General features: G+C 31.4%; 1 protein-coding gene across 1 annotated transcript in view; it reads right to left on the bottom strand.

The window, feature by feature from the left end:
* Positions 1-728: 728 nt before the first annotated feature.
* The window catches only part of LOC144972321 (mitotic spindle assembly checkpoint protein MAD2A-like), an 11,573-nt gene continuing 862 nt past the window's right edge, over positions 729-11,439 (bottom strand). The window contains exons 2-5 of the mRNA XM_078913413.1: positions 8,986-9,132; positions 7,712-7,832; positions 4,917-5,017; positions 729-3,576 (exon numbers count right to left, since the gene is read on the bottom strand). Coding sequence (XP_078769539.1) covers positions 3,410-3,576; positions 4,917-5,017; positions 7,712-7,832; positions 8,986-9,132 — 536 coding nt within the window. The 3' untranslated portion in view covers positions 729-3,409. The remainder of the gene's footprint in view (positions 3,577-4,916; positions 5,018-7,711; positions 7,833-8,985; positions 9,133-11,439) is intronic.

Here is an 11,439-nt window from a genome sequence, read left to right as displayed (position 1 = left end):
CAGGACAAAACCAAGTAATCTCATTCCAAGACAAAGACAGAAAGCATGTTGGAAAACAGATATAAGGGGATAGAAGACACAGTATGTACCTCCCTGCCCGCTATGGGAGCAAATCATATATAATTTGTAAAACAAAAATAATACAGTGAATAACAGACAGATGATTTACAAGACAAAAAATATTATCTCCCAGAACTATACATTTGACTGTTTCCCTCCCAGCCAGGGTATTCGGTCAGAGCCGGGACAAAGCCAAGTAATCCCATTCCAAGACAAAGACAGAGAGCATGTTGGAAAACAGATACAGGGGGATAGAAGAAACAGTAAGTGCCTCGCTGCCCACTGTGGGAAGTCAGAATCCCCACGCAGAACAACAAGACTGGTCAAATCTATCAGAGCTTGAGATACTTGGGGTCCAAATAACCAAGCCAAAAACTTATTCTCCTTCATTTTCAAAATGTGTAATATAAAAATACAACAAAGCACCATAGATCCCTCTTCCATCTTACAAATCGAGATTATGTTATAATTTTATTATTATAAATAATAATAACAATTTAAAAAAATATAATGATGATGATAATAATAATAATAATAATAATAATAATAATAATAATAATAATAATAATAATAATAATAATAATAATAATAATAATAACAATAATAATAATAATAATAATAACAATAATACTAATAAAAATAATGATGTGATATTAATAATAATAATAATAATAATAATAAAATAAAGATAACAATAATAATATTAATAATAATAATAAAATAAAGATAACAATAATAATAATAATAATTATAATAATAATAATAATAATAATAATAATAATAATAATAATAATAATAATAATAATAATAATAATAATAATAATAATAATAATAATAATACAAAAACAATGATAGTAAGAATAAGTACCGAGTCAAGGTAATGAATTTATGATTACCATCATTCCAACTGATTAGAAATTATTAGTGATTCACATCATCACATACACATATACATTCCAAGCCATTCAATCACTCTCTCACGTACGTGCAAACACATCTCCCAAATACACGCATACACACACACACACACACACACACACACACACAACATAAGAAGAAAAGCAATAACAATGATGGATGATAATAAAATGAAAATAAAAATAATAATAATAATAATATAATAATAATAATGAGGATAATAACACACACACACACACACACACATACATACAAAGATGAATAAATCCTGGGTGGTCAAAGAAAGAGTATGTTTCATGAATTATTTAACGTAATCATTGTAAAGTATCGTTTAAAACGTTTGTCCACATAAACCATCCATTTTACTCTCATTTAAGTAATTAATTTGAAGATATATCCCCTCAATGTGAAGCAATCATTTTAATAGGAGAACAAGGATTGGATATTTATATGTTTACTCGTTATAATTCGTGTCAATAAGGCACTTGGTTTACTCACTTCCTAAATCAGAAAAATGCAAAGAAATTTGAGGATATTATAAATAACAATGTGTAATCTTGTTCTTTTGCTCCCTATCGGTCCTTTAATGATTAGAAATGTGCATACCTTATCCATGAAGCTTTAATATATCTGTACATTGGTTGGAAAAAATAGCATCTTCTGTATCAATCGAAACTAAGTGATTTTTACCCTTATATCTAAGAAATATCTTAGAAATTGGGGAGAGTGGTTAAGGAATTAAAACGTGACCCAGAAGGTCCTGAGTTTGAGCTCAGCTTCCAGCACTTTCAGGTTATTTTCTTTGAAAAAGATTATGAACCCCCAATTTGCTCACTTTTGACAACATGGGTGATTCCTGTTGATATCACACATTTATTCCATGGGTTATCTATATATTTCTTCACGGAATGCCTAGGCGACAACATCAAATGATGTCGCACGGAGGGGCGTAATTTTTTAATGAAAATTTATTTTTTAAAATATATTTAAGAACTAGAATTTTTTTTTGTTTGTTTGTTGCTTTAGGTCTCTTCCAACACAATTGAGGTTATATGAGAGACCGCTGAAACAAAAAAACAAACAATCCAACAAAAATAGTACAAATGTAAATCAAAATCATAACCTAAAGATATCATAAGCTAAATTATAAATAACCAAGAACAAACAGGCAGAAGATTTACAGAAAAAAAAATATCCCCTGTCAAAAATACAATCACAAACCATAGAAGCAGGATAGGCTAGTAAAGAGAAGAAGAAACGACATCACTATCGGATCGTACACCCATGCGAACATCATAGGTATATGATTCAAGGGTGATGCTCCCATCCAACCACCCGCGAACTAGAATTTTGAAATATTTCTAGAATTGATGAAGTGAAGTTTGATTTGGTCACATAACTACCTTTTTGTCAAAACTAACAACCATAATATCATATCCTCGAAGTTGCCACTAAAACTTTTATTTTGAAAATCGGAATCTGTAGGAAGAAAATCAAATTTGGCCAACTTTGACTCAAAATTAAAAAAACTGTATTTGCCAATTAAATCAAGGCATTCAAACTTTTTAGATTCAAATAGAAATTAATGCCTTTAACCACAACTCTAATTCAAAGGTTATTTAATGTATGCTACTGACATTTCCCAAACAAGTTAAATGAAATAAAAGTGACTTTTATATTCCTTCAAACATCCAATCACGTTAAGAAAAAAAAACAAAACATAACATGAATACACATCGGAGTGAGGATTTGGTTTACCTTGTAATAACAAATTTATAATATCAGTGCTGATGGTGACAATAAGTAAAAAAAAAAAGGAAAATTTTGAAAGATTGTCGTAAAGTTTAAGTCCCATTTTTACTGCCCTAACCCTCAATTTATAACAATTAAGATGATACTCTAGCTAACTTCTGGAGAGTGGGAATCTACACCTATTCATTCCACCACACATCAAGTCTCTCACTGTCAGTACATTGATTGAGGCGAATGTAATATTTCTCCTTTGACTTCAAAACCGCGGATTTCCGCAGATCCGAGGAAAACCATCAGCACTGATAAATTATAAATTGTCAACAAGTATAAGGGAGAGAGACCTTCATATTTTTTACATACTAATATATCTAAAAATGACAAAGGACCCTTCACTGTGTACATCTTTGATCTAGTTTTAGTTACATACTCGTACAATCATCTCTTGTCCTTTTATTCATGAAGCAGGAAAAATTGTTACCAACTGTATTACCTTATCGTTCCAAGATATTAATTATTGTTACAAAATTCACAATAAATTTGGATTATGGAACTTGCATCCAAATCATCAAAATAAAGTAATTCTAATATTTTCATGAACAAACAAAAAAAACAAACATTTTTAGTCCTCAGTAAGTTTGATTCTTTTCTTTTTCTTCTTATTTTTTTTTAATTTGAAATTCTAATCACACTTTTTATAAGCCACAGATGCGTTGACCTTGTGAACAGTCGTTGAAAAAGATTTGAGTCGAACTTCCTCTGAATTGTAAATGAGATGGGGTCCTGTCTCCCCCCAAGTGTCGGGGACTTCACACCCTTTGTCTGTGTACACCAGGATGTTGAAGCAACCTGGAAACAATAAGGAGAAGAGATAACATAATATGAACATTGCCATCTATAATGACCAGAGTAGACTGCATCAGAAAAAATTTCTAACTGTGATATATAAATAATGTACTAGGTATGGTGATGATCATCATAACAAAAACAAAAACAATTATAATAATAACAATAATAATAATATTAATAATAATAATAATAATAATAATAATAATAATAATAATAATAATAATAACAATAATAATAATAATAATAATAATAATAATAATAATAACAATAATAATAATAATAATAATAATAATAATAATAATAATAATAATAATAATAATAATAATAATAATAATAAGGTATAAGACACAGACAGGGAAGTGCTGCAAAAAGGATAATAGCGTCTAAGTTTCTGACAAAACAAGACATTGGCAACAGTAGACCTCTAATCCAGGTCCTCAGTGTTAGTCCAATGTAGCAATGACTATCCCGCACAAATCTTTGGGCGTCTTTTTCGCTCACGAAGTGCCCGAATTCGCGTCAAATATGGGACGAAGCCGTTTTGTATATGCTATTTTAAAAAATGAATTACGACGCTGTTTATCGATGAATATGACTGAAAGTTGGCACATAGTTAGAAAAAAGGATCATTTTAGATTATGTCAAGCGACAAAACTCGTGCGATTACCAGAAGACCGTTAAAAATAGATTTTTACTCTTTGGAGTAAAATATTTCTAAAACTACCGGGCGTGGAGGTTTTGTCGCTGACAAGGTAATACATGAACATTTCTTCTTTTTGGTTGTAAAATTTCATATGAATATGACGAGTACTTTTCCCGTATTTTACAAAACACCATCCTAATTTGCTCTTCAAGTTTCAATCTTTTAATCCACTTATTACGCAAGATACAACGAAAGGTCGAAAAATAAATGCGGAAAAAGCGTCCCATATTTTCGCGTTTTTTTCCTCTTTGCGGGTCATCCAAATAATGACACCTTTAAAACTGTATAACTTGTTTATTTATGAATGGATTTTCAAAATTCAAAAACATTTTTACTCAGTGGAGATAGGGCTTGGATTTTAGACAAAAATTTTCCTCAAAAAGAGAAAAAAACATTTTTCATAGTCATTGCTAGTCCAATGCCCTATCAACTCAGCTATTTCACTCCTGGTTTTATTTGTGTTACGATGTCACTATATGCAGAATAATATATATAATAATAATAAAATTGAGAATAAAAGCGCTATGTCATCCGAGGTTGAACCAGGCCCATTTGAATACGATTTTTTTTAGTGATTTATCTATTGAGTTAAACATCTTAACAATATAAATGACAAGAACAATAACTTCCGACTTACATTCTGTATCGAGAAAGGGCAAGAATGTCACCGATGCTGTTATTTGACGAATCACGGATCGAATTCCGTCCTTAATCTCTTTCATGTCAGCCTCTCGTTTCCTGGTGATAATTGAAGTGAGAAAGATTGAAATTGAACAAAGTGACACACAATGTAAAGCATGTGACCTTTCGAACTTTGGCCATTATCAGATAATAACAGTTACTACAGAGCAACTCGTTTTTCAAGAGCTAAAATGGGTCACCCAAACACACAATACCATCATGACTCTAAACAGCAGTACATAATATAATCTACTGGATTCAGATCTTTTTCTGCTCCTTGTTTTAATTTGCTAGTCAAAAAAAGCTTAAGCCCGAGTAATGCAAGGGTCATCCCCACAAACAAAAACAGTCCAATTTTTTTTAACTTTTTCTTTACATGGTTGCCAAATAGAGAGGCAAAAATTAACTGAACTTTTACGCAAACACATTGACGGACTACTTTCTGAGTCAGTGCTGATGGTGACAAAAAGTGAAAAAGTAGGAAAATGTTGAACGATTGCCTTTAAGCCCCATTTTTACTGCCTAAACCCCGCTTTTAGAGCAATTGAGATGATAGACTATCATTGATACTCTAGCTAACTTCTGGACAGTGGGAAACTGCACCTTGGTGTTCCACCACACATCAACTCTCTCATTGCTAGCACATTGTTTCGAGAAAATGGAATTTTTAAAAGGAGGAAATTCCTCCTCTGGACTCCAAAATCGAGGATCCGAGGAAAACCATCAACACTGCTGAGTGCTGAACTCCAGTAAAAAGACATTATGTACTTAACTTTTTTTCCATTTAGCAGGTGATTGGAAAATATACATAGACTTAGGATTTATAACATACTGAATTCTGTAAATATAATATACAGAACATTGGTAACCTTGTCTTTAAAAACTTGAGCTTTTATATAGCGCAATATCCACTAAACGTGCTCAAAGCGCTTAACAAAGGGTCACTAACCAACAGCAGCACGTAACATGTAGAACAAGACATGACGCCTGTTAGGCGATATTACAATTTGTTCGACTGTTGACAGCCAGGTACTCATTTTACACGGTAAAAGAATGTGAGTAAAGAGCCTTTTCCGAGGACTCAACTATGCACTGAGTGAGACTCGAACCCAGGACCTTCCGATCCAAAAGTGTGTCATACCACAAGACCACATAGCCGCACTAGTCTTTAAATTTTTCTGAGATTGTCAAATCACGACAGTCCTGATTTTACAGTAATATATTCAAACTAACCACAGGTAATTACAAAGAAACTGTGAATAAATTCATTAAAAAAAAACAAAAAAAAAAAAAAATATATATATATATATATATATATTATATATAATAAATATATATATATATATATATATTAAAAGGGAGATGTGAGAAATCAATCAATCAATCAATCAATGATGAGGGTAGGAACAACAAACATGAGGCAATATTCCAGTGTAAATTGTTTGGTTTTGTTGTGTTACGATGTGGTCTGTCGTATGACACTTGCTTTATGATCGGAAGGTCCTGGGTTCGAGCCTCGCTTGGCGCATAGTTGAGTCCTTGGAAAAGGCTCTTTACTCACACTCTCTCAGCATACTCAGGTGTAAAATGAGGCGTAATGTACTGTCCTACATGTTAAGTGTTGCTGTAGCCAGGGCCCCCTTACGCTTTGAGTACGTTTAGTGAATATTGCGTGATATAAAAGCTCAATTTTATTTTTAATATCTGCTTCCCATGACACAAGGGAAGCAACTCAGCAATAACAATCGATTGTACTGAATAATGATTAACATGCCTTGACTATTATGTTCAGCCACTACATTCAAAACTTTTTTAAAATGATACAGCGGTCTTTGTCTAAGTGCTCTAAAATTAGAAGGAAAGAAAAAACAAAAACACAAAAAGAAAAGAAAAATTATTTATGCTCAGCATTTTTTCTTTCTTACCAATTTTTAAAAGAAACTGCACAGATTAAGTAGATTTAATTCAAAGTGTTCCCATTTCCCAAATTAGTCTGTTATAGCAGCCTTGGCCTATTGTTAGCGGTCCTATTTCTATGTAAGACGTCCATTCCTTTATATTGTCGTGCCTGTATATCTTTCCCTCTTTTTCCCTTTCTTCTCATAACTATTTTTTTCCATACAAATTCTGTTTCTCTCTTTGGCCATTTTTGAGTACCTTTCTTTTCCTGAGATATCATTAAACAAACAATACGTAAATTTTCTCAAAATTATGACCTAAGGACAACTACTCATCATTTGTTACCAATCCCGGTGTAATTTTCTGACCTCGATAAACAGGTAAAAAAAAAGTGACATGAAAGAAAAACGAATATTGCTCTCGTTTGAAGTTGTTTTTTTTTTTGTAACATCTAGATCTTTCTAAGAAATGAGCTTAAACCAGGACAACTTGTTCTTTGACAGGGTCCGTCATAACAACAACTAGTAACAATGACAACAAAATATAAAAGTATAATTTGAAAAAATAATGATGCATATTTTCTTAATAAAATCTGATTTAAAATCAGTAAGACTTTTAAGGCTTTTCACCGACATATTGTATAAAAATATTCCATGCAAAGCTTCTCTTCATCACATGGTATCACCCTTAAATCATAGAAAACAATACATTATATCCATCTAGTTTCCCACAACTGTTGCCTTTAAATCAACTCACTAATACTAATACAGACTACGGTCAACTGGAAAATTTCAGAAAGTCGGTTTTTCAGCTTTTGTTTATTTTAAATTATAAAACACGACTTCAGCTTACGTGTCATTATTCATGGTCTTGTCACATTGTATATCAAACTGCCACCGTTCCAGAACATCACCGCTTCCCACATCTTTGATCACCAGTACCAGCTTTTCTACTGTCATGTCATTCAGCCAATCTGGAAAGAAAAACATAAGGCAGAGTCCAGTATCTTAACTGTTACTGTCAACGGGAAGCAATTTTCCCTTTAGGAGAAACTTTATCTCTATAATTTTGGACCTATTGGAGTATTTCTAGTTTTGTGGCAATTATTTCTTTTGAAAAAAAAAGTCATGTCTTTTGAATAGGAAAATAACTGCAACACAGCTGAGATTTTCTTGATTCGTACTTATAACTAATGATTGTTTTTTAAATCTTTAAAATGGGAAAATCCTAGACAGGAGTGGGACACCCTAAGGCCAATTTCATTTCAGAGGAAATTTGCCATCAGATACAATTTCAGAGGAAATGTTTTAAAGTAAGACAAAAAGAGCATTTCTGTAATATGATATATGAGGATCATAGAATTCCATAGATCCAAGGAAGAATCCCATCCCTGGCTAGAAAAACATGAGAGGCGACAAGTTTGTATATGAAGGTGAAGTGTACTCTAGCCACCATCATCATAGTGAGCTACACTATTTTTGTAAAACAAAATTTTTATCAAACAAATCAATCATTTGCCACATATGAAGAAACAGATGTACTGTAAAAAAGTTAAAAACAAAGAAGAGAACTGCATTTCATTGTAATGTTTTTTCTTCTTCTGTTTTTAAGGGTTTTATGGAACTTGCAAGACATTTAGGTTATAACAGCGCCAGTAAAAAGGAAGAAAATGGGATAGTAAAATGCCAGAAGTACAATTAAATCAAGAAAAAGAAAGACAAAGAGGAACTGGGAACAAATAGGGATTCCAAGAGCATACCATTAATTTAGTTTGAAATCACCTATAAGTCTTATCCGGTCACAAGCACAAGATCCAACTAAGAGTAATACACTCAAATGCGTGCATTATACATTCAAAATAACAAATATAACATTGCATAACAGAGAGATGATTTACAAGGAAAACAATATCATCTTCCAAAACAATAACTATGCATTTGACTGTTCCCCTCCAAGCCAGGGCCAGGACAAAACCAAGTAATTTCATTCCAAGACAAATACAAAAATCAAATTGGAAAACAGATATATAAGGGTAAAGAAGACACAGTAAGTGCCACCCTGCCCACAATGGGAGGCCAGGAACCATACCCAGTATTTCATTTAATAATTTTCGATTGTTTACTTACTTTTGACTTGTGACAAGATTTGTGAGAGAAAGTCTTGCAACTTTTTGTCTGCAGTGACCAACATGGTTAGCCCCCATTTCTGGACTTGTGTGAATGTATCGGCATGGTACAGTCCTCTCTGGTAAAGGATGCTGTTAAGTCCATAATCTAACACAGACAAAGAAATTATAAAAAGAGAGCACAAGTCAAAAATGCAAAAATTCATAAATAACTTTTGAGTATTTAGTTTGGATTTTTTTCAACATATGAAAATAGTAAAAAATAGGAATCCCTGTTTTGACGACAATTTTCCAAGTCAGCAATTATTATAATTTTTATTATCATAATAACAACAACAATAATAATAATAATAATAATAATAATAATAATAATAATAATAATAATAATAATAATAATAATAATAATAGTAATAATAATAATAATAATAATAATAACAATAATAATAATAATAATAATAATAATAATAATAATAATAATAATAATAATAATAATAATAATAATAATAGTAATTTATTATTAAAAAAAGAAAGGGTTGGAGATCAACATTGTTCCGAACAGCCAATGTAAAATTTAGGAAATACTTCCGTAGTTTCACAGCACGCTTAAACTTGAAGAGGGGATTTTTTTTAATTATCGTGGGGAGACCCCCCGAGGAGGAGCGGGCGGGAAAAGAGAGATGATAAGAGGGAGAACAGGAGGAAAAGACAGAAGACTGAAGGAGAACTTATTATCTCATTATCTCCATTCTTCTTCTTCTTGTCCTTTGACTTTGATATATAGAATTTCATTTGATTTTTAAAAATGCTGCCTTAATCAAATTTAAAGTAAATTATTAGAATGAGAGAAGAAAAAAATTGATGAAAGATTGCTGTATATGCGACGCCATACTCATATAATTTAATGATAAACTACTTTGGCCGTTGGGTGCTTGTTGTGGCTTGGTATTAATTATTAAAATGGTTATTAGTTATCAATACACATTGACCATTGACTTTGACATACCACATAATGAAAAAGACCTGGACTGTCAGATATATTCATCATATTCTATTATTAATCTATTGAGAGAAACTTTCTCAGAAAGGCAGGGGGAAGAGGAAGTATAAGAGGAAGTGGAGAGAATTTTATATAATAAATAAAGAATGGGAAATGGGAATGAAAATCCAAAACTGAAGAAATTGAAAGTAAGTAGGTAATAGTAATAAATGTAAGTGTAAAAAGTAAGAGTAAGAGTGTAAGACTGTGAATAGTCAGTAATGGCCGCTTTGGCTTTACTTTAACTAAGAGTAAGAGTAGAGTGTTAGTGGGAGTTTAATAGAAATTCTAAATGTACCTCACACACTTGAAACCAATGTCATATGAAAGAGCTGGCAACACAGATTACAAAACAGTTTGAATTTTGTTTCTATCTTGATTAGAAATGTAGTTACGGCAGTTCAAAGTCTGAAATTTCAGACCGATTTTTACCCCAAAATTACCATTGCAAAGTTGTGACCGAAAATGTGTGATGTTAATAAAAAATGGTTAAAACAGTCAATATGGAGTTCTTATCATATATTGTATACCAAAATGTTCGTCTTATCGAGGACAATGCATATACATTAATAAAGAGGAAGATAAACATTTCAAATTAACACATTATTACATAATATGACGAAAATGTTACATAATCAAAAACTCGGCTAGACGTAAGAAAGAATTTGCTCTATCACTTTTGGATTCATCCCCAATATCTCACTGAAACAATTGCAAATAATTACCCTCTTTTAATTAATACATAGAGAATAAAAAAGGGTTTGAGAGTATTTAAATGAAAAGATATAAACATGTTGTGTAATGACATAATGAGTTTATTTTTACCTATGGCAATTTAATTGCATATAAATCAAATAAAATGGTAGATTGAAAAAGTTCAAATAAATTGAAACAGATTCCCTATTATAATTAGAAGGAAAGTTCTGGCTTTTAATAATTAACAAAATTCTGCTGAACCACTTTGGGTTTATTGCTATTACATCATTTGAACTGACAATTAATATAATTTTATCCCCCCCCCCCCCCCCTTCTCTCTCAATGTATGGGGTGTCAAAACTAACAGAACTTCTTACCATAATAATTATTAAGGCTAAGGCCTTTAAAATATGGATACACATGATAAACATATCTAAACATATGGGAAAGAAACTTGATGCCTTGATGGCAAAGTAAAATAAAATTAAATTAAAGCAATTGGTATTTTTAAAATATCGATATTATTAATATCGAATTTCACAAAGAGAAGAAATATACAAACTTTTAAAACAAAAACTATAAAATGCCTATAAATAAAGTTGGAAAGTATGTATTCAAAATAAAAACATAGGAAATAATAGTACTGAAAATATTATGGACTAAATTTAACATACTACATAACTAAATTTAAAATATCGAGATGAATATCGATATCGCCCGGCA

Source organism: Berghia stephanieae, chromosome 5 (genome assembly GCF_034508935.2).
Source record: "Berghia stephanieae isolate SIO BIC M18660-M18661 chromosome 5, UCSD_Bste_1.3, whole genome shotgun sequence".
In the NCBI taxonomy this organism is placed as follows: domain Eukaryota; kingdom Metazoa; phylum Mollusca; class Gastropoda; order Nudibranchia; family Aeolidiidae; genus Berghia; species Berghia stephanieae.
This window is presented reverse-complemented; position numbering and strand designations above follow the sequence as displayed.